This window comes from Sceloporus undulatus, chromosome 1 (genome assembly GCF_019175285.1).
Source record: "Sceloporus undulatus isolate JIND9_A2432 ecotype Alabama chromosome 1, SceUnd_v1.1, whole genome shotgun sequence".
NCBI lineage: Eukaryota > Metazoa > Chordata > Lepidosauria > Squamata > Phrynosomatidae > Sceloporus > Sceloporus undulatus.
In genome coordinates, this window is record NC_056522.1 from 284,194,370 (window position 1) to 284,218,602 (window position 24,233).

Sequence of the window (24,233 nt, forward strand, 5' to 3'; positions counted from 1 at the left end):
TTCTCAAAGATTATTGCCAATGGCTCCGATATTACATTTGCCAGTTCTTTTAATACCCTTGGATGGAGTTCATCTGGTCCCGGAGACTTAAATTCATTTAGATTAATAAGGTGTTCCTCTACTATCTCTTTACTTATTCTGTACTGAAATGCCCCTATCCTGTCCTCTGCTCCATTATCCTCAGGTTGAGCACCCTTTTCTTTTTCTGAGAAGACTGAGGCAAAGAAGGCGTTGAGTAATTCTGCCTTTTCTCTGTCTTCTGTTAGCATTTTGCCATCTTCTCCACGCAGTGGCCCTACCGTTTCCTTCTTCTTCCTTTTGCTGCGGACATATCCAAAAAAGCCCTTTTTATTGTTCTTAACCTCTCTAGCAAGCCTGAGTTCATTCTGCGCTTTAGCTTTTCTGACTTTACCCCTACACATGCCTACTATTTCTTTGAATTCCTTTTTTGTGATTTCCCCCCTTTTCCATTTCTTATACATGTTCCGTTTCAAACTTAGCTCGGTTGAAAGTTCCTTAGTCATCCATCCTGGTTTCTTGAGACACCTCCCGTTTTTCTTTCTCACTGGAACTGTTTGAAATTGTGCCTTCAGTATTTCTCTTTTGAGAAACTCCCATCCATCCTGAACTCCTTTATCTTTTAGTATTTCTGACCATGGAATCGCCCTCAATACTTCTCTAAGTTTACTGAAATCCGCTCTCCTAAAGTCCAGGATGCGTGTCTGACTATGCCTGGCTTCTCCTTTCCACTGTATTACAAACTCCAGGAGAACATGGTCACTTCCACCTAATGATCCCACCACTTGCACCCCATTAACCAAGTCATCCTTGTTGGTTAGGATCAGATCTAAAATAGCTGACCCCCTTGTTGCCTCTTCCACCTTTTGGACCATGAAATTGTCTTCCAGGCAAGTGAGGAATTTGCTAGGCCTTGAGGATTTTGCTGAGTTTGACTTCCAACAAATATCAGGATAGTTGAAGTCGCCCATCACTACTACATCTCTCTTTTCTGACTGTGTGGTCATCTGTTCTAGAAAGATATCATCCAATTCCTCCGTCTGACTTGGGGGTCTGTAGTAGACTCCCACCGTAACATCCTTGTTGTTTCTCTCCCCTTTGATTCTTATCCAGATGCTCTCCACCTGGCTTCCATGATTGATGTCCAGGATCTCTTCACTGGTGTAAATATCTCTGACATATAGTGCTATTCCTCCTCCTTTCCTGTTTGGCCTATTTATCTTAATAAGGTTATACCCCTCTATTTCCACATTCCAATCATGAGACTCATCCCACCAGGTTTCAGTGATGCCTATTATATCATATTTGCTTTGTTGTACTAGGAGTTCGAGTTCATCTTGCTTATTTCCCATGCTCTGTGCATTAGTGTAGAGACATCGCAGACCATGGTTCCCTTTTACTTGCTGCCTGTGCAAGTTTTTTTGCCTCCCACCGTTGGGTCCTTGCACTGTTTGCCTTGTCTCCTCTATGTCAGTTTGACTATTTTCGCCATCCCGTTCACCTTCCTTAATATTGCCTCCCTTCCCCTCGGAACTCAGTTTAAAGCTCTCCTGATCAAGTTCTTGAGACTGTTGGCAAAAACATTTCTTCCAACTGGCGTGAGATGCAACCCGTCTGTTGCAAGAAGTCCCTCCTCGTGGAACCGCAGCCCATGATCGAAGAATCCAAATCCTTCTCGGCGGCACCATCTGCGAAGCCAGTTGTTCACATCCGGGATTTTCCTCTCCCTTCCTGGACCGTGCCCTTCAACTGGCAGAAGAAACGAGATGACAACCTGTACATCCATTCCTTTCAGCTTCCTGCCAAGCGCCTCGTAATCCCTTTTGATGTTCTGAAAGCTGTGTCTTGCAGTATCATTAGTTCCCACGTGGACCAAAAGGAAGGGGTATTGGTCAGAAGGCTTGACCAGTCTTGTCAGCCTCTATGTCACATCACGGATCTTTGCACCTGGAAAACAACACACCTCTTGAGACATCTTGTCAGGCCTACAAATCACTGCTTCTGTACCCCTCAGCAAGGAGTCCCCCACTACGACCACACGCCTCCTCCGAGGCTTAGCAGCGACTGTTCCCTCGGGTGGGACTCTCAGGCTCCCCTGCTCTGTCCCTGAAGTCTGTCCATGCTGCTCTTCTTCATCCTCCTTGATAAGGGAAAGAGCTTCAAATCGATTCTCTAGCTGCAAACTCCCCGAACAATTCCTTCTTGGCTTACTTCTCTTTGTGACATTCCTCCAGCTGTCTGCCTCCTCTGTTTGGCAAGTGACCTCTTCCACCCTAGCATCTTCCTCTGCGTGGTACTCATCCAAGATGGTTAGTTCTATTGTGTCCAGAAAATCCTCTTGTTCCCTAATATGCTGAAGTGTAGCTACTCTGGACTCCAGCTGCTGCACTTTCTCCTCCAAGAGTGCTACCAACTTGCACTTGGTGCATGTGAAGTTGTCCACTTCTGTAGGCAAGAAGAGAAACATCCCACAAGAGTTGCAGGTGACTGCAGCAGATCCCTCGTTGTCCATACTGCAAAGTCTTTAGTAATGAATATAACTGTCAATCTACTGGGAATACTTCTTTAAAGGAATGTACTGGCTGTTATGTTACACTTAAAGGGAAGGTTCTGTTTCAATATCTGATTCTAACCTGATGCCACTTGAGCAGAGTTGTTGAGTTAAAGAACTACTAAAATTCAGCAATGAGCACACGGTCTCAAGCACACGGTCTCAAAATGGCTGCCAAGCAGCTCCTCTCCTTCTCCTCTCTCTGGCCGGACTGCTCTGGAAGGCTCTGGAAGTTGGTATATAAAGCTAGTCTGCTAGCTCCGCCCCCCTTGTGACTCACAGATGTGACTCACAGAAGCTCCTCCCCTTCAGCAATGAGCACACGGTCTCAAGCACACGGTCTCAAAATGGCTGCCAAGCAGCTCCTCTCCTTCTCCTCTCTCTGGCCGGACTGCCGGAAGAAGACCTCGAAGGATACTTCTTTGCTTTGTTTGAACAATATTTAAAGAGGGAGGAAAAAGAAGAATCATTTAGGTTATCTTTAATGAAATATGATTATTCTGATATATTAGACTTAAGGTTTTATAATAAGATAATCAGAATGTAATGATTACTTTACGTTTGAAACCTGGATTTGTATAAAAATCAGTTAAAAAGGGATCTTGCATCACCCTTGAGACTGAAAGAAGCTGGTGAGCTTTTGTAGACTTGGGCCTACTTCCTCAGATGCATGCTTTCAAGTCGCCCGTCGACTTATGGCAACCCTATGAATGTCATAGGGTTTACTCAGAGGTGGTTTTGCCAGCTCCTTCTGAAATATGGCCAGCTATTTGTTGGCGGTCTCTTGCCCAAGTATTAACCAGAGCTTAGTTTCCAAGATCAGGAAGCATCTGGTATCTTTAGGGTACTGAGGCCACAAAAACTCATATTAAGGTACTATCTCTTTCGGTTTCAGTCTATGGTGCAGATGTTGTTATTGTTGCTGCTGCTGCTGCTGCTGTGTGCCTTCAAGTTGTTTCTCACTTATGGTGACTCTAAGATGAACCTATCATGGGGTTTTCGTGATACGATTTTTTCAGAGGAGGTTTACCATTGCCTTCTCTTGAGGATGAGAGCATTTGAAAGGAGCCCTGGTGGCGCAGTGGTTAAATGGTTAAATGCCTGTACTGCAGCCACTCACTCAAAACCACAAGGTTGCGAGTTCAATACCAGCGAAAGGGCTCAAGCTCGACTCAGGCTTGCATCCTTCCGAGGTCACTAAAATGAGTACCCAGATTGTTGGGGGCAATTAGCTCACAGTTGTAAACAGCTTGGACACTGCTAGTTTGGTGTGAAGCGGTATATAAATGAAGCTTGTTTGTTTTGTTTGACTTGTCATCCAGTGGGTTTCATGGCCGAACGGGGAACTGAACCCTCAAACCACTATATCATGCTGGCTCTTGCGGTGCAGATATACCCAGATATACTCGTAGAATCATAGAGTTGGAAGAAACCACAAGGGCCATCCAGTTCAACCCCATTCTGCCATGCAGGAACTCACAATCAAATCATCCGCACTGACAGATGACCATCCAGCCTCTATTTAAAGACCTCCAAGGAAGGAGGTAACACAGTGCTATGTATGTGGCTGAATAGTTTATTATTATTATTAACCTTTATTTATAAAGCGCTGTACATTTACACAGCGCTGTACATACAATCTTTTTAATAAGTGAACAGTTTGTTGTGGCTCGTGTGCTGCGCCCATAACCCTTGTTGGGGCGTATGGAAATGACGTGCAGTGTCCACCACGACCACTTGCAGAGTTCAACCACGTCGACAGGACGCCAAGAAGAAGGAATCTGTGAAGATGTCGTCAACTAATAATGACTCTTACAAGTCTTCACTCTAAACGAGGGCTTTAGTCTTCCTTTGCAGTATTTACAACATAGATATACACAGTGTATTGGACATCCGTCTCTAATACACACTATTTACACCAACCAACAATAACACAACCTCTGAGGCAGCCACATTAACACACAACCATCTCACTGCCTCCCAGTAACAGACACAGCCCACTCTCTGAGGCACCAACTGTCTCCCAGTGACATTCCGATGATGCACTGTTTGAATGCTGACACATTAGCTGCCACTGGAACTGTAAATTATTTGCACAACAGCTCCCCCTACTGGCCACACCAATGTCATTTCCTGACACAGTTTGCCTCAGACTCATCCATTTCTTTTTCTCTTGGCTTCTTCTCTCCCGCGTCCTTTCCATTCTGCTTTTTTTACTTTCCCCTTTCCTCACTCTTCATCCTTATAGTTGTTGTTGTGTGCCTTCAAGTCATTTCTGACTTATGGTGACCCCACCATGGAGTTTTCTTGGCAAGACGACTCATCCCTGGACTCTGTTTTAAACACCACGGAGCACTCACATGTCAAGTAATGTTGGAGAGACTAGGTCTGAATTCATGAAGCATGCCTTTCCTTCTCCAGCGAGTATTTTCAGCTAGACTCTTACAGATTTCACACCGGGAACAAAAGCTTAAGGTGTAGAAATGTGACTCTTCCACTGCATTCTGAAATCTTTGCATTTTCAAAGTTAACCACTACAGTTATCTGACTCACCAATTTCTACATCTAAGCCTACCTGGCCACTGAAATCCTCAAGGAGAGGCCTTATTTCAGTTATTTCTTGTTGTTGCCTACTTATGATAACCCTAAGGTGAACCTATCATGGGATACCGCTTTACAAAAATGGTGGGAACACAAGACAGGGCCTCCTCTGTGGTTTTCCCTCGGCTCTGGAGCTCCTTTCCTAGATTGGCTAGAACAGCCAGCTCCTTACAATGATTTAGTCAGCAGGCAAATACTAGTGTTTTAAATGTGACGGTGTTTTAAAATGAAGGTTATTAAATGAAAGGGCTTTCAGGGCTGATGTATTGCTTTTACTCTTCTAACTCAGCTATTTTTCAAACTACTTTCTCTCATTTTTCACTGCATGTTTTTAAATGTTGTTAGTTCAATTCCATTTTAATTTTAATTTTTGTATATCTTAAATGCATTGTATTCTAAATTGTAAGCCACCTTGAGTCCCAGTTTTGGGGAAAAGATGAAGGAAAAAAATAACATGAACCACAACAACAATAGTGATCTAGTTGTGTACGCTACAATCAAAGGTTGTGATGAACTAGTTTGCATTTTTTATTTGAAAAATGACCTCCTCTCCCTTCTTTTGCAAGAGTTCTCTTGTTCCTTTCCAAATAAAGCATGTTGCTTACTGTGGTTAAGGCAGTTTCTGTTCCAAAGCTAGCGCTGAAGTGAGACTGAAATGGGTCCAGTTAATTAAAACCGGCAACACTGCCTGTTTATTTCCCCATAAAAGTTGTTGCTTATCATGGGTAAGCAGTTTCAGTATCAAAGCTAGTTTACATTGAAATGGGTTTAGTTAATTAAATTAGGCAGCAACACCCCTGGCAAATCAACTGTGAGATAACATTACATTTTAACACCCCTCTGCAACCTGGACTTACCCCTAAACATCAAACATTGGAACTGAAAGAGGAATGGCAGGTCATTGTGACTGTGAATTTGGGACAATTTATTTTCTGGGACTTGTTGAAATAAGCGTCACACAAGTCTGAGTTACAACTTTGAGGATGCTTGTACTTACTATATAACATTTATAGGTCCCAGTAGGAGCATACAAAAAGCACACAGTGGATCAAGGAACAAGTCCCCCACCTACAGTGGTGCTTGCTGTGTCAGAACATGCAGAACTAGGCCTTCTGAACACATTGAACTGAAATCTATGAAGCCACTGCAGCCTTTTAATCTTTGTTACATTTTACTAAAAGACAAGCCAGATGTTTGCATAACTCTTGATTCCGAAGTCCTACCAAGTTCAATGATTGGATTTAGATTTAGGCTGTATCTACATTGCAGAATTAATGCACTTTGGCACTGCTTTAATTGCTATGGCTCAGTGTTATGGAATTCAGGAACTTGTAGCTTTTTGAGATATTCAGCCTTCTTTGTCAGAGAACTCTGATGCTACAAATAAGCTACAAACCCCTGGATTCCATAGGTTGGAGCCATGACAGTTAAAAAGATATCAATCTGCATTAATTCTGCAGTGTGGCAGTAGCCTGATTTATGCTTAGAGTAGTCCTACTGATTTCAATAGGTCTACTTTGCAAATAGCAAAGACTTGGAACCATTACTGAAGAAAATCAAGGAAGAAAGTGCAGTTGACCATTAACAAAATAAGGACCATATCCTGGCTCAGTCATTAATCAGAATGGAGACTGGAGTCAAGAAATCAGAAGACAAGGACTTCGAAGGGCAACTGTGAAGGAACTAGACAAGATCCTGATGTGTAAAAATATGCAATTGAATACTAAAATTAGGATTGTCCATGCCATCATATTTCCCATTTATATGTATGGTTGTGAAAGCTGGACAAGTGAAGAAAGCTGATAGGGAAAATCACCAACTCACTTAAAATAAGGTTCTGGAGAAGAGTTCTAAGGATACAAACTGATAAAAAGACCAATAAATGTGTCTGAGAGCAAATCAAACCTTAATTATCCCTAGAAGCCAAGATGGCAAAACTGATTTTCATACTTTGGCTATATAAGAAAACATGACTCACTAGAGAAGACAATAATTTTTGGTAAGGTAGAAGGCAGCAGGAAAAGAGGAAGACCCCATTTCAGATGGATAGACTCAATCAGAGAAGTTGTGGCCCCGAGTCTGCAGGAATTGAGCAGGATGACTTGGAGGCCTCTCGTTCATCGGGTTGTCTTAAGTTGAAATCAAATTAACAGCAATTAACAACAACTTTGCAATTAAGTCTAGATCCAAGCCAGTGGGGAACATTCTTAGGTATCTATGCATAGGACTGGCATCAAAAGAAACTGAAGAAATTTGCCTTATCTATGTCATTTTATTCTGAAGGAATTATGTGAACAAAGTGTATTTTTTCTATACTTATCAAAGTCACTTAAACAGTGGGCAAACACTTACAACCAGCCCTCCACAATTGTGGCTTTGACTTTTCCAGATATGATTGATATTTGAGTAATATATTACTCAGAGTGTGGTGGAATCTCAGTCCTTGGAAATCTTTAAACAGAGATGGCCATCTGTCAGGTATGCTTTGATTGGGATTTCCTGCATGGCAGAATGGGGTTGGACTGGATGGCCCTTGCGGTCTCTTCCAACTCTACGCAAGTTGGCTACAGAGTTGCAACTGAGGTCCTAGAGATTCCTAGAGATGTTCTCTCAGGTAAAAATAAAGTGGGTTTTCATTTTCATTTTTCCACTTTCATGGGAGTCCTAACCCCAGTGAATGTGAAGGGCCCACTGTAGTTGCTATTTTCCATTAGATTTATTAAGTCCCCCCCCCCCCCCATTGTAACACTAGTTACAAAGTCCTTTGGAAATTTTAATCACAGGAAACACAAGGCAATGTTTTGTCTTGTATTACATGACAAAATTGTGGAGTTACAATATATGATTACAAAGACTGTAATCTTATGCACACTTATCTGGGAAGAAGTCCCATGAAACACAACAGGACTAATATCTGTCTTTGTGGAGCAGGGGCGCTGTACTACAAAAAGTTTGAGTTGGCTTTACTGTGAGAAGTTTTTTAAAACACAATAGATGAGAATAAAGTACAATACCCACCATTGGGTACAAAACCCTTTGGCACCAACTCATTAAGGTTCAAAAGATGGCATAAAAATGTTTGTCTGCAAGTAGAATGACAGCAGAAGTATTTCTTGGTGGCTGTCCCCAGGCTTTAGAACTGCCTTAAAGCCTGCAAATAGCTACAAAGAAGGCCCTCTTCCATGTTCTCACCAAAAGTTGCCTACAGAAAGGCTTCTCTTGATGATCTCATAATCTCATAACAGGCTTCAGATAGTCTGAACAGGGTTTTGTCGAAATATAGTTCATGGTGCTGGTTATCACCCAACCTGAATAGGACTTTGTAAATCATAACCAGCACTGTGAATTGTACTCACAACAGGATAAGCTATACCCTGTTTATCCATTCTTAATTGGAGAGATGCCCCCTTTCACACACAATTGGAAGTAACCATTTACCAATTTTGGTCTCACCAATATGAATGTGAGAGTTAAATATGTGTTGTTATGTGTTTCAATTCTACTGATCCTATCATGGGGTTTTCCTGGCAAGATTTTTTTTCAGAGGCAGTTTTGTTTTCCTCAAAGGTTGAGAGACTGTGAGAGTTGCTCAACATCAGTCTGGGAACTCCCATGGCTAAGCAAGGATTTGAATCTTGTTCTCCTAGAGTCTTAATCCAATACTCAGGCCACTATATCACACTGGCCACTGTATGGTTAGATGAGGCCATTTCTCTCTCTCTTTATTTCAAAAAAATGTGCAGAAACAAATTTGTCACATCCTTAATTATACTTTGGGCGTAGCCTTCACTTCATAATTATTTTTTTACTTATTACTTGAGAATTAAGCTTTGATTTCCATATTACTAAGATTTCTTTTATGAAAAAACCCAATCAAGTCTTTGGATCTTAGTTCTGTTGAATTATGTATCAATGTCATTTACCATAAATATTTCATAAACATTCCAGTTATGTTTTATTGGCCCCTCATCTGCATCTTATTTCATCATGTGAACAATGGTTTTATTCAATCAGAATGCAGCCACTCTCCACAGAAGGAATAAATTTCTGTAATACATGTTCTGTACCCATTATTTTGAAGAGGAAACAAATTGACTTTTACTATAGAGTTCACAATCTTATCAACTGGTTTTTAGAAACCAGGACCACCACCCCCAAAAAACCCCACCCTGTTAGGTATACTAGTGGCTCTGCTTAAAGTAGAAAAAGTTAACTCTGTTCAGCTTTCAACATGACAACATTGGGACCAACACACTAATGCAGTACATATTCTTTCATACCAAAGTTGAACAAAGAACTCTTTCTCACTGAACAATAAATCATTGAATAGTATTTTAAAAAAAGTTTTTTTCCACTTTAATGAGTTTAGTAACATCAAATCAACAATACAAAAAATGTGACTTTTCCGTAACTCTATACATTTATTGTGGACCACCTGAAACGGGACTTAAAAGCATATCTCCCATTAGTCCCAGCCTATTTTTTTTTTTTTTTTTTTGCATTACTGTATATAGAGGATAGGAATTAACATGCATTTGTGAACATTAACTTAAATAGGGTACATATAGGATGTGCACTGTATAATACTATACAAAAAGGTATGCTAGTGTTAGATGCCAAACACTGAATTGTCATCTATACATTGATTTTTAGTTTCCTAAAAGTTTTGGCTTATTCATTTTTAAATTAAATAGCTGTAAAATTTTAAATATTTAAAATATATTTCCTCTATTAAGACTGTTTATTGGAAGACACTTTTGAGTTTCCTTCGTAACATATATTACTTAAAGCAAAAGGAAAAAAGATATAACTTCCAGGTAAATATTGTTTTAGAACTCACTTGTATCAGTTCTACAACCAGAAATTTGAGCAGGCGGTGCCCCACTGAATGTTTCTGGATTGCACCTACCATCAGCCCTAGTCAGCATAGACAATGTTTAAAGATGATTAGAATTACAGGCCAACATCTGGGACACCATATGTTCTCCACTCCTGGATTAGAGAAGTTACAACTAAAGCAAAGAAAGCATAAACAATGCTTGTTGGAATGCCAACCTCACCATGTAGTAATTTAGAGCTTGTTTTGATACCAGTTGTTACATTCGCAGTTTACTGTGCTTCTGTAGCCCGTCAGTATTGTATTCATGTGATATTCTGGGAATAAATTGGCCTGAGTGAATCTTGCATGTACTCTCTCTGCTAAAGTATAATTGGTTCTAAACAGACTAAAACAGAAGCCATTCCCAACAATTTCAGTGTATTTAACCAACATGTCTGCTGTACAAATATTTTAAAAATCTGCTTGTGTGATTAATTTGCAAAGGATCATTATTTTAAACACAAAATTACTATTTATAGAGCTTCCCAGATGGAAGAAAAGAGAGAATAGTAGTTTATGGGGCTAAACAGACTGACCTTTTGGAGTGGCCTGCAGCCGCCCCCCTTTCCTTCATGGATTGGGGCCGTGGCAGCTACACACCATGGCCCCGATTTGGCCTTTCCAAGGCACAAAAAGAAACTACAAAAAGCGGCTCCTTTTCGTGCCATGGAAAGAGCGCCCTAGCTGCTGTGGCAGCTTTTCAGCGCTCTTTTGGCACAGCTCATTTAAATGCTGCACCAACGGAGCATTGTGATGCCCCCCACTGTGCGACTGGGCCAGCGTAGGGGAAGCCAGCATGCATACTCCATGCCCCTACATGGGAGTATAACGCCAGTCTGTAGTGGCTCTATGTTACATAATTAATGGCTGAATTCCATGTGGTGTTTTAGCCTACTAAGAAAACTGATATTGTGAACAACCATTATTAAGCAGGATTGCACTTTGGCCCCTGGATGGTAACTATTAATTTTGCCCTCCTTTCATTTGTTGACACAAATACCTAAAATCCTTGTTGATACTTTATTTTGCACAAATGTCACTGCGTTTTCCTAAAAATGCTTCATTCTGAATGACTACCTCAGTTGGCTTTCCATTTCTTCAAAGGAACCCTGTGTTTTCCTGCAAGATTATTAGGGACTTCTCAATGAAAAAAATTAATCAATAGTTCTGGATGACTGTGAAATATTGTTGCACTATCACCACCAACCTTTTTTTGTGTGCAATAAATAGCCATGAGGGTTAACAGCCCTCGCCAATGTTCTGCATAGCAATACAATGTAATCTAAAACATATCCAAATTCTTTGCCATGCAGAGAGCTTCTTTGACTCACACTGAGGGTAAGCAAGCTGTGTGAAAGTTCTCTGAGAAAGAAGGCCTATCTAGTAAAATACATAAAAATTTTGTGCTGCATTTATGTAATCCCAAGGTACTTCTCACATTTCCTTCACGTGATAAAATTGTCACCAGTTGCTGTATGCCTTCAAGGCATTTCTGATTTATGGAGCATTGTGATGCCCCCCGCTGTGCGACTGGGCCAGCGTAGGGGAAGCCAGCATGCATACTCCATGCCCCTACATGGGCAAACTGATCATGGGTTTCCTTGACAAGATGTGTTCAGAGGTGGTTTGCCCTTGTCTTCCTCTAAAACTGAAAAGAGTGTGACTTGCCCAATTTACACTGAAACTGTAAAATAAACTGAATGGGACTCCATTGCTGAGCATGGATTCTAACTCTGGAATCGAGTCTTAGTCCAATGCTCAAACCATTACACCACGATGGGTCTCAAGTTGCTGCCTAGTCTTGCTAAAAATGAAAGAGAAAACTGACAACACAATTCTACACAGAAAATAAGTCCCAATGATTTCAGTGAGGCTTACCCTTTATGGTACTGATAGGACTGCATCCTGAAATTACTATTTATGCAGGACACAATCCCTAGTTCTTTTGTTCAGTTAAAACAGTTTTTCAATAATGCCCTAAGAACCTAAATTTGGGGCATAGTTGAAATGAGAGAACTCTGAAAGTTTCACTTATTTTCTTTAAAGAACAGAAGAAATACTAGACAACTACTTGTATTGTTTGATTGCTACTTTATGTAGTGACTGCATAACATAAAATATGTAGCTTATTTTATATATAAATACTAACTCTTCATATGTTTCAAGTATACTGTATACATTAACTAGTGTTGAGATGAATGCTAATTTGTTGTAGAAAAGCTTTTTGGTTTATGTTTGTGAACCTCCAGGTATTAAATCCAAAATACAGCGTGCCCGCTCCTTATGCGGGTGCGCCATACGCGGCTTCCTGTTTACGCAAAAGCTGCGCTGTAATACTGCCTATGGCATGCACGGCCACTGCATGTGTGTGCCACACTACCACATGTACGAGCCCCATTCAGTCTAATGGGACTTGAGCATAGGCGGGGGGTGGGTGGGTGGGTCCGAAACGGATCCCTCGCGTAAGGCAAGGTTCCACTGTACCTACTGACAAAAACCTATTGGAAAATCTTCTCCCATAACCTCCTACAAATTAATAGAGTATTTGCATGGTGTAATAAAAATATTACATCTCTATTATTAAAAAAAACGGTCTAATGTCCTAACACATACCTTACTTACAGCACAACATACATGTCAGCTCAAAAGCCAGCCACACTGAGGTGCAGCCTTAAAGTAGTAGAAAGTTAATTTTATTTAGGAAATGAATGGAAATCCAATAACTTTAGCAATATTGCCTTCTTCTTTGCAGGCAGATAATAAACCAGAGTCATTTTTAGCTGAGTACTCAGATGTAGCCCTAACATGGTACAGGACTGGAGTTGTATGATAGGAGCTGCACTCAATATCAATGTTTCAGACCACCAAATTTCCTAAAGAACCAGTACAATGGATGGACAACTGTGACCCTCCAGATCTTGCTGGACTGCATTCCCTATTATCCCTTATTTTTTACTATGCTGGCTAGGGCTGATGGGCCTTGCAGTCCAAGATATGGAAGGCCATATATTACCCACTCCTCCAGCAGAGGTTCAGTGTATGCACAATCACAGTAAAGAATCTGGTTTTTTCAAGGCAAGCGGATTACAAAGAAAGTGCAAGACAAACACCAATGGGGAATTTATCAAAATTTTCATTGACTCTTTTCTTCCCTCATAGAAATGAAATGAGGAGTATCACATCCACATAAAAAAAAATCTTTTGAAAATACAGAAGTTGTCTCTTATCATAACAGACACAATATGATCAAAATGTCCTTTGATAACCTTGAAATCCTAATTTAATTGTTCATAATCACAGCCCTTCATTATACATTACAAATCTAAGGTGCAATGAACATATGTACAATTAGGGAAAAGACACCATGCTACATACAAGAATATCCTGGTTGGCTAGTGAATAAGGAGACCTGCTTTCTTGGCTGAAATTAAGGCACTAAGTGGCAGTGAAAGGACAAATGAATTATTTCTGTATGTTATCTGACACAATACGTTCAGTCTTTTCACAATTCCAAGCAGAAGACTTATACACTTTGAATTAGTGACTGTGAAGTAAGGCAATCTGTTGGCAAATCAAGAAAGTTTCCTATCAATTTGAGTTTAATATATTTGTAGTCTGAGACTACTGGTCCTACTGCAGAAAGACAGCTGCAAAAGTATGTTGACTTTAAAAGGCACCAAGAAGCAAACAGTTCTGCCATTACCAGTTCTTAAAAAAAAAAAATCACTGTCAGCTGTGTTCAACACTGCATATATTTTATTCAGTCACCAATCCCTATTGTCCAGAAGACAAATGCAGTAGCTGTTCACTGAAACTGTCAATTAATGAAGAATTTTCATGTATTAGAAAATAAAATGCAGTGTTTAAACACAACTATACTCATAAAGCAAACTTATAAAGTCTAGTATGTCTTATTCCTGGTTAACACTGAAGCAAACCTGTACTGAATAACAAAAGGGTTATCTCAAGATAATATCGTTTACAATATGAAATTAATATATAAAATGAACAAGATTTACTGAAAACAATGGGAAGTGTATTACAAAGATACATGGAACAACTTTAAGCCATCCTTTTTTTTCTCTGTGAAAAATACAACTGTTAGTGAGATAAAATGTACATTTTTTTTCCAATTGAGGAAAAAAGCACAGTATAAAGGAAAATGTTTTTCCCCCCATCAAAATCCCCAGGGAAAATAGTTAAGGTCATTGTTTTTCATTACAATATAATTTGACACGAAATAGCAGTCATAGGATTGCACCAGCTCCATGTCCAGTCTTCTGAACATAATAGAAGTAAAAATAGTCAGTAAAGCAGGATTTGTGATGGCAATTATTCTTTCATGTCATACTAGCTGTGTTTTCAAAATGTTCAAGACTCTAAATATTTAGCATCCAGACTCTTCCTAGTGTTGAGATTCTGAAAAAGACCATGATATTTTGTTATTCTCATCACAGCCCCAAAATATAAGTTTTGTGCATGCTTTGATCATTTGCCAAAAAATAAACGCAAGTTATTTCAATACAAGAGTTTACAAAATAGGAAAAAAAATCATTCTTCAGGTTAAAAATGCAGTGAGGTTCCTTTGTAGTTTCATGTGCATGGCAGCATAATTTTTCCATAACAGAAGCCCACGAACCAAGAACACCACAAATTCTTCTGACCTAGAATTGAGTCTGGCATGATCAGTCTAAGAAGAGCTTCTCTGACCTTTCAGTTTTTGTTGAAGAGTGTGACAGAAAAACAGTCACGTTGGGGACAAAGTTTGCTATGAACATTTCTGCTGTACATGATTCAAAAGTTCACCAAACTTCTCAAAGAGATCTTCAATCCATTTCATATTTTTCATACACTGTTGTACAATCTCCTCCTGGCCTAGATCTAGATTCTTCTTTTGAACAGAAGAGATCTGTTGGCAGAGCAAAAAGCAGGTCACCATTAAGTCTGCTAATACTTACAGGTTTGCAGTACACTCTTTAGCCAGAGGTGTCACATTTTAACAGTCATATTCCTATCTCTGAGAATATTTAGTTCTCTTTTGTTACAATGGACAACTACTACATAAACATAATAAAGCTCAGTGGAGGAAATTCCTAATAAAATCAAGATTTTTTCTTAAATAAAGCACTTTTTCTGTATTCAGTAATCACCTGCAATATTCAATTAAGTTGTCCTTTCCAACTGCAGATCCTTAGATATTGAACTCCAATCATCCCAAAGATACATGGCCAAGGTTAGGGGCCACTGGAGCTTTACTAGAACTTGCGAACCTGCATATTTCTTTTATACTAAACTCACACAAGTATACTGTATATACTCATGTATAAGTCTAGAAATTTAGGTCAAAAAATGACCCCAAAACCCTGAGTCGATTTATCCATGGGTCAATGTATGTAGAGTATCTTAACTCTTATTTAAAATAAGAAACTATATCTTGGTGAAAACAAGAATATAATCTGTCCTGGAATCACTCACCCTCTCTACTGTCTCATCCATCCAGCCTTAAGACTAAGCACATCGAGTTATGTCTGCTGGAATTTTGTAAATTCTTTGACATTGTTTTACTTTGCTACATCCTTTAGATCCTTTGCTATAATGCTCCTAAGTTTTACCCTCGACATATCCATGGGTCATAGCAAAATTCATAATTTTTGCCCCAAAACTTGCCCTCGACTTGTACATGAGGTCGACCTATAGTTGAGTATATACTGTTATCCTGGGATCAGAGCTATGTTCCATCCTTGCCCAGTGGAAGGCTAACCCTACTGTGGAGTGAGAAGCTTTCACTACTAATTTTTAAACAACAACAACAACAACAAAAAAAGAGTCTGTGCATTCCATGGATGATAATCTCAAATGGCTATAAGCCCCACCATGAAAAAGAAACAGGTACCTATACCTTCTGTTTCATAATGCTTAAATATTCCCTCCCATGGTGTCAAGATACATATCCAGCTTCTGCCTCTTTTAAATTAGAACTTGGATCTCACGGGCAGGTTCAATTTTGACTCTACAAACAGCTGTACACCAGATTCTTGAAAATGAAAATATTCTGACTGACAACACTCTGGCCTGGAACAGACAGGGAAGAAGCAGTGGCATGAGGCTGTTCTGGCCACAAGCGGTCCAGGACTGTGGCAACTGCATGGCCTGCTCCAAAACTGGGCTGCCGCCAGCGGATCCAACCCACACCAACAGGAGCTGGATTATCCTGGATCCTTTTTGCTCTAGTCTAAAGGACCAGTGTACAGCCTTGGTGCAGCTTATAACCATGTTGGAGGCATGTGTTGTATAAACAGTGCGCTTACAATGTGGCCATAATTTGCTTCTTTATGCCCCTGTATTCCAGGCCTCTATTGCCAGTACTGAAGCACCGCTCAGATACATTAACTTTGCATTGGTAAGAGATGCTTTTCAGAAATATTGGCAAGTACCGTATTTTCCGGTGTATAAGGCAACTCTTTACGTCTGTCTTATGTGCTGGATTTTGACCCCAGAGACAGGCGAATGGCATAGCCACTTCTCTATCTCTGGGGTCCTTGCTGGGTCTTCTCCCAGCCAGCAGGCACTTGCACTGGCTGGAGGGGGCCTTTCTGGAGGCCTGAGGGAGGATCCGCAGCTGGGTTCTCTCGCCGCCATTGTTGCTCCAAAAGGCGGTGGCGGGGAAGCGGTTCCAGAGCCGTTTGGGCCAAGGAAAAGAGCTGGCCCCTTAATTCTCGCTGCCGCCACCTGGGATCCTCCGATCCTTCAGCAGCTTCAGAAGTCCGCCACCGCCGCTACCACCTGGGATACTCCGCTCCTCCAGCGGCTTCCGCGGCGGACTTCTGAAGCCGCTGGAGGATTAGAGTATCCCGATCAGCAGCGGCAAGAATTAAGGGTCCGGATCTTTTCCTCGGCCTGGCCAGCTCTGGACCCGCTTCCCCGCCGCCACCTTTTGCAGCTACAATGGCGGCAAGAGAGCCCAGCCGTGGATCCTGCCTCAGGCCTCCAGAGAGGCCCCCTCCAGCCGGCGCGAGACCCCCGCATAGGAGGCCAGGGACGCTGCCAGCGGGGCGACTTGGGGGTCGTCTTATACCCCCAGTCGCCTTATACACTGGAAAATAGGGTAGTTGCTTTATCTGAACTGTTCATATATTGCTATTAATTTTCCTGTGCAGGAATACTTGGTGGATTGTCCAATGACATAAAAATGGGCTTTCATGATAACTCCAACAATGGAGCTATGGCAATATTCCAGGTATTTTATGGTATGGTTCTGCACAATTTGTAATTAATTGTTACAAATTACAATGTTACATGCAATCTGCCACTTTTTGGGATAAAAAGGGTATAACAGTATATCTTTTGTGAACTAAGGTAACAAGTGGTAATATTGGTATCCCTGTATAATGAGTAATGTTTACTGAAATGTTGAATAATTATAAAATACATTACAAATGAGTTGTAGAAAATAGAAGGGAATGGTTCGGATAAAGGAATGAACATAGGAATAAGACCATAGGAAATTAGCTCTGGGAGGGAGGGAAGTAAAATATGGATTTAACAACTGGAAGAGGACATAACATGGAACTGAAAGTTAGATGACATGCTATTCATTAATGTCTTTTATGCTACTGTGTAATCTGTTTTTTTAATTATTAAAGAATTAATTTTTAAAAGTTACTTCTGTAGAAGGCACCCAAGGGTATTCTTTGACATCTCAGTATTTTTAAATCAATCTAATTTTAAAATTTCCAAATTTTCAGCAGCACTACCAAGTTATTTGTATACATTCATTCAAAAAATCTTTAAAAATCCTATGATACTATCACCAACAAATCAATTTTGACAGAGTATGGTTTCAACACAATTATTAGCTCATACTGAATTGCCTAAGACTGTTAATACATAAATCTGATTTTTGCATTAGTCTCACTGCATTAGATCATAAATACAATGACATCATAAACTAAGGACTCACCTCTACTTTACACCTCAGAAACATATGGTATTTGTAATGATGGAGTGAATGATACAAAGAACATAATGGTATTTTTTCTGGATCTACAGCAAACTCCTGTACAGAGAAATAGTTACTGTTAGCTACAAGAGTAAATACAAACTACAAGTTTCTAATAAATTATGTTTACCATGTATAAATAAAGTGCATTATTGAATATATTCCCCAAATTATGCATTAAAATCACACATCTTCATGATGTAACAGATTACAGTATATGTATTCCATTTCCCCCCCAATAATATTAAAGCAGTCTAGCTCTTTCAATATTTAAAGGAAAAATAAAAGATGATGATGATGATGATGATGATGATTATTATTATTATTATTATTAACCTTTATTTATAAAGCGCTGTAAATTTACACAGCGCTATACATACAATCTTTTTAATTGGACGGTTCCCTGCCCTCAGGCTTACAATCTAAAAAGACACAACACAAAGGGAGTGGTGGTGGGGAAGGGGCCTCTCTAGTAGGATAATACATATAAAATACATAGCAATACAGGAAATGATTCAATAAAACAGACAATAAAAGACCATCAAACAGCAAGTGACAATTATGCAATGCCTGGGAACGCTGCCCTGAACAGGATGGTCTTCAACTCCGTTTTGAAGCTGGTTAAAGAAGTGATGGCCCTTGCTCGCGGGGGAAGAAGGTTCCAGGAGTGAGGGGAAGTGAGTGAAAAGGGGCAAATCCGAGATGGGGCAGAGGAAATTTTTCTCCCTAGATTTTTAGATTTGGATTTTTTGAGATTTTTGGGTTGTATTAGTGCAGCTATATTACTGTGCAGACACACTGCCACTTTTCCAAAGTCCTTATCGGGAATGCTGTTCTGTCAGTCACAGGGCTGAGGAAGTACATGCCATCTCAGGTTCTTGCAGAGCCGAAAAGGCCTGAGGGCAGGCCTGGTAATATTGAAGAAATAAGGATATATACTTTTTACCTGTAACACTGCCTGACAAGCTGATAGAACGGTCGCTAATAGACACGCAAAGGGGTAGGCAGGGGGGAGAATTTCGTTTGGTATATATTTTAAAGCAAACTGAGTTTCTACATTACTTGGACTTCTACACAGATTGAAATGCTATTATTTTTCAGATAGCAAATGGTCCTCACTTTTGTGATACAGTTCTTGATTCAAAAATGCATACAAAAGTTCATACTTCTGGGCATATGGCATAGAAGACAGAATTGTGCATAAAATGTGTGATTTCATGAAGATTTTTTAAAAAGTTGCCAACTGATACAGAAAGGGGACACACTGGGTTTATGACTCAACACAAAAGGAACTAATATGGGACTTGCAGGATCAGTCTACTGACATGCAACAGAGGGCAATCTGACCGCTTGGAGGCACATAAGTCAAAGCCCTCTACATCTTATGCAGTTAGGAAAACATCTTACTACTCATTATCAATAGAAAATCATGATTTTCCGGTATGCATTTCCAGCTCACATAGGCCCGGAACAGATGGGCAGGACAAAGTGGCTCAATCCTGCTTTTTTCCCAAAGGGGGTGGAAACCCTGCTGCCCACACAGTCTGCTCCCAAGGTGGACCAAATACACATGCTGGGTAATTTTTTTGTTGCCTCCCCACCATACATGTGCCTCATTGCACAAACACACCTCCAATTACCTCCTAGATCTGGCCAGATGCCATCCTATTGCACAGTCACCCCTTTGAGCAGCCACACAATCAGACGTGCAATGCTTTGTCAGTACAAGTCATCGGTGCATCAGAATGTGAGTGATACACTGGCAAAGCAAAATCATGAAGCCCCCCCCCCCCATTACATGCCCTTCGTTGGACGGTCTGGTTTGTGTATGTTCTAATTATAGCCACTGAAACTGTCACACTTTCATTTCTTTTGCCACAGCAACTTTGGGGTGCTCATATGCAGCAGCAAACATGCACTTTTTCTAGGATAAGTCAGAACATCCCAGCTTCTTTTTGCTCTGGTTTTTAGCCCCGGAGCACAGCTTTGGTTCAGTTTCCAGCTACTTTTGAAGCATGCAAGTATCCTGACTTGAAAGCAGTTGGAAACTGCTTTATTTAGCTCATCTCTTTCTCCTCACAGAGATAAAAAATAAACTACCCAGTGTTCAGTACCCTCTGGTCGGGATTAGCACAAGCAAATGGACCACCCATTTAAATTGTTTAAAAACTGTTTTGGCTGCAAAGTGTTTTGTTTTGTAAGACTATCATTATTTTTGAACCCTGAATTATTGTTCTTCTTCACTCGGGAATACCTCTTGACATTCATGTTGCTGCAGTTCTCTCTTGCTGACTCCTGCAGCTTGCTGAAGCTACAGAGGGAAATTTATTTTATTTTATTTGAGTATTTATACCCTGCTCTTCAGCTACAAAGGCTCTCAGAGTGGCTTACAAATGGTTAATTAGATGGATCCCTGCTCTCAGGTTTACAATCTAAAAAGACATGACACAAAAGGAGAAGGCAATGGCTTTGGGCAAGGGGATCGGGTCCAGCAGTTCTTCTCTCCCTCTGAAGCCTGGACCATGGCAAATGGACTGGAGGAAGGGCTCTCTTTCTTAGTCTAGGCTAGACCTGATGGAGCTGGACTTGACTCTCTCTCTCTCTCTCTGAGGCCTAATGGAATCAGATGGACTGGAGGGAGGGCTCTCCTTCTTAGTCTAAGCTAGGCCCGATAGAGCTGGTGACTTGTAACATTAGTTACAATGTTATTGGTGCAGGGGGCCTCAAAATTAGCAAGTACTAAAGTGCCAGTATAAAAAAAGTTACCATGGAAGATCGAAAACATAGCAATTATAGGCCATCACATTATGATTAATGACCACTGCAAGGGAACTATAAAAAGTCCTTGCTTAATCCTAAGGGAGTACATAGGTCTGGTTGTGAGTCTATTTCTTTCAGAAGTTTTTTTCTACTCTACATGTAATACAGTTACATTTTTAGAATGTAACTACTTCTTGCACTTCAAAAGATAAACTGAAATGAATCTAGTTTTTAAAATCCTTAAAATATATACTTAAGGAGCCAGATGTATTCAAAAATATGCAACCCAAATGCAACTAATTCAACACTTAGTTAGATTTGCTTAGAAATATGGAAAGAGAAAAACAAGACATATGCTTACCTGTGCTAATTTTGTAGTTGCTTTAGAAATCTTCAGTGTTTTCTTATTATAAGCTTTCCCATTCATTTTGATTCGAGAAACTGCACTCACCCCTGTTTTTGTTTTAGAATCACGAGTCATTATAGTCAGTTCAGGAAAGCTTTCCAAAGCAGCCTTAAAACAGAGCAAAACTAGATTACTGATTGTGTAGGATTTTACTATAGAAAATCTCTTAAATTGATGTGCTAGAAATTTAACTAGAATCCTTTTATAAAATGAGGCATACAAAGCAAAAAACAGTTCATGAGAGAGAAATCATCGCTATCCAGATCTTTAAAAATGTCCAGAGACAATGTAGCAAGAAGTGTTATCTGGATTTAAGTGAAGGTTTAGAGTGATTATTATGGTAACTGATGAGTAGAAAAAAGCCCCCTTTCCTTTGAAAGTGCAAGATAATAGGTAGCCATAAAAACATTTTAAGAATCAGTACCTTGAATGAGCGCTCCAAACGTAATTTTGAGAGCAACTTTTTTCTACTGTCATTCAGCATGCCATCAATTTTTCTCATGTGTGGCAAAAGTAGCTCATCTAAAAAAGAAAACACGTGTTTTACCACTGGCCCTCCATATCCACACATTCTTTATCCTTGGATTCAACCAACCATTAAAAAAACCCATATAAATTCCAAAAAGGAAACCTTGATTTTATTATAAACAACAATACAAATATTGTACTTTTTTTATACTGAATAATCTGGAGTATGAACATTTTTCGTTGGATGTACTGGGTGGCACACAATGTTACAAGGTAAAGCTTTCCTCTTCTATAATCTGCTCCAGAAAGTCCACATATGCAGACATGAAGGCATACAGAAGCAAGCAGAATATATCCCAAGATTTTATTGAGGAATGCAATTTTCCAGTGGGATGATTCTACGCATTGTTTACCACCCTAGTATTAAATGGATGAAGAATGATTTACATCTTAAATCCAGCAGGGAATATTCACTGGCTTAGCTGCTTCTGCAAGCAGAGTCAAGAGGGTGCAGGGTGCTCTCTCCTTCCTCTTCACTGCATCATTTCACCCTACTTGCTCTGGAGGCTTGGGAAAGACCCCTGTGCTTGTTTTCTGTCAGCACCGAGGGCCGCAAAAGTGGGGGGAGGAGAAAAAGGGTTTGCCATTGTGGCATTGCAAATGCCAGCACAACATTCAAGACTTTTTAATAAATAACTACGATACTTCAAACCACTTCAAGGCAGATAAGACACACAACAACTGACATAGTACCCACGCCCCAAATATGATGATTATCATACAAATATATACATATTTTGTAGAAAGGACTTGTATATGCTAAGGTTTTGTAAATGGATCATATGAGAAATCTGCATCATGACACTAAAGAAACTTTGCTACTATCATGCTGCAGTTGGATAGGGACACCATAGCAAGAAGAAGTGCACAATTATATTTTTTCTGCAATAGTCTGGATAAAATGAACCCAAACCATATCCATCTCTACAACATGAGCCATCATTTACACACCTATACTAAAATTACTTTATATTAACTTAGATGCATCATACAAGAAACATAGAGAAGTAAATAGTGTCACCAAGCAGCAATCTATAGACAAGAAACAAACTCAATAAAATCTAGCAAAAGAAATAATCTCTATAAAGTCAAAGGCAATCTGTCCCTTCTTGGCATCAAATATAAATTATTACCAACAATAATTAAAGTAGGAACAGCCAAACTGTAAAAAATTATTTAAACAGAACTATATCAGCAGTATCTCTAGTCTGCCCACCACCTGCTCTGGCCATTTCAAAAGTAAAGAACCCCCACCAACTATTTTTAGAAAGAAGAGACAGATATTTGATTCTTTAATCAATAAAAATGACCAGTTCATCCATGACAATGAAGGAACTATTTATCTGCTATATTCAGAAAAGGTAGGTCTTCTTTCAAAACTTATGTTAAATCTGCAGGAACTGTAAATCAACTATTACACAGCTCAATACTATTTTCAATAAACTAGATGGCAGCAGGGTGGGAGCGACAATATCTGTCTTTCTTTTACAGTTTTTTACCTATCCTCTCAAATAATTTTATTCTATGTATTGGGTACTACTTCAAAGTACAGTGTTGTCTTGGTAAACACATCATTCTCCTGTGCATATTTTGGATAAAAATGAACATGTTGCACTTTAAAATGAGAAGCCTGTTACACCTCACTTGCCATGTAAAGATCTGGCAAATTGTGTATAAAACAAGACTTTCACCCAGGCAGAAAAGACAATATGCTTGACCATCAGAAAATGGATTCTTCACCCCTACAATTGAGATACTTCTTGAAGGAAGTCTTTGGGACCATAAGCCACTAGAGGCAAAAAAAAGACAAACTGATAACTGGAAAAAGCCAAAATGCTGAGGCTTTCTAATGATCCTACCACAATGGTGGATGAAAACAAACTGAGCTTCAGCAGCAACACAAGCATTATATGAACGCAGGTGAGGGAGTTGAATTACCTCCAAAATGCAGCTATAGAAGCTTCCTGGAGGCACAAAATGACCAGTATGTATGAATCACAGAGACCATGAAGAACTAGAACTTATTCAAAGTAACCCTAAGTATGTTCTAATAATTCTACTGTTTATCTCTTGCAGTAATACTATTCTTTTAAACAATAACGACTATTAAAATGAACTAGTATTACTGGTTCTTCACTTTAAAATTCAACTCAAAAGTCTAAGTAACCCTCCAAAACAGCTTTTAATGAAGTACAAGGCAACTTTTCCATTCATGCACAGAAGCACTGTGCCCGTGTGTCTATAATATGGATCCTATTTAATTGTTAGCAATGGTTTAATATGGTAAGCTGTAATAAGATAAAATAATCAAAAGACTGAACACTGTACCATTACTCTTCTCCAATGCCAACATAGTATCTGGGTCCAAGGCGATGCTAACAAGCAGTTCCATGTAACTCCTAAATGTTTCCTTCATAGCTCTGGTGTTCAAAAAACGAGCAACAACAGGAACTGGAGGTGCAGTGTCTAAAATATTAGAAATACAAGTATA

The 24,233-nt window shown here is 39.7% G+C and overlaps 1 protein-coding gene across 2 annotated transcripts in view; it reads right to left on the reverse strand.

The window, feature by feature from the left end:
- Positions 1–9,502: 9,502 nt before the first annotated feature.
- QSER1 (glutamine and serine rich 1) overlaps positions 9,503–24,233 on the reverse strand; it is a 54,496-nt gene continuing 39,765 nt past the window's right edge. Inside the window, exons 9-13 of one of the 2 annotated variants that reach the window (XM_042465271.1) lie at positions 24,071–24,208; positions 21,639–21,736; positions 21,170–21,322; positions 18,010–18,105; positions 9,503–14,958 (exon numbers count right to left, since the gene is read on the reverse strand). In XM_042465271.1, coding sequence (XP_042321205.1) covers positions 14,818–14,958; positions 18,010–18,105; positions 21,170–21,322; positions 21,639–21,736; positions 24,071–24,208 — 626 coding nt within the window. In that variant the 3' untranslated portion in view covers positions 9,503–14,817. The remainder of the gene's footprint in view (positions 14,959–18,009; positions 18,106–21,169; positions 21,323–21,638; positions 21,737–24,070; positions 24,209–24,233) is intronic. The other variant, XM_042465280.1, reaches the window with a different exon arrangement.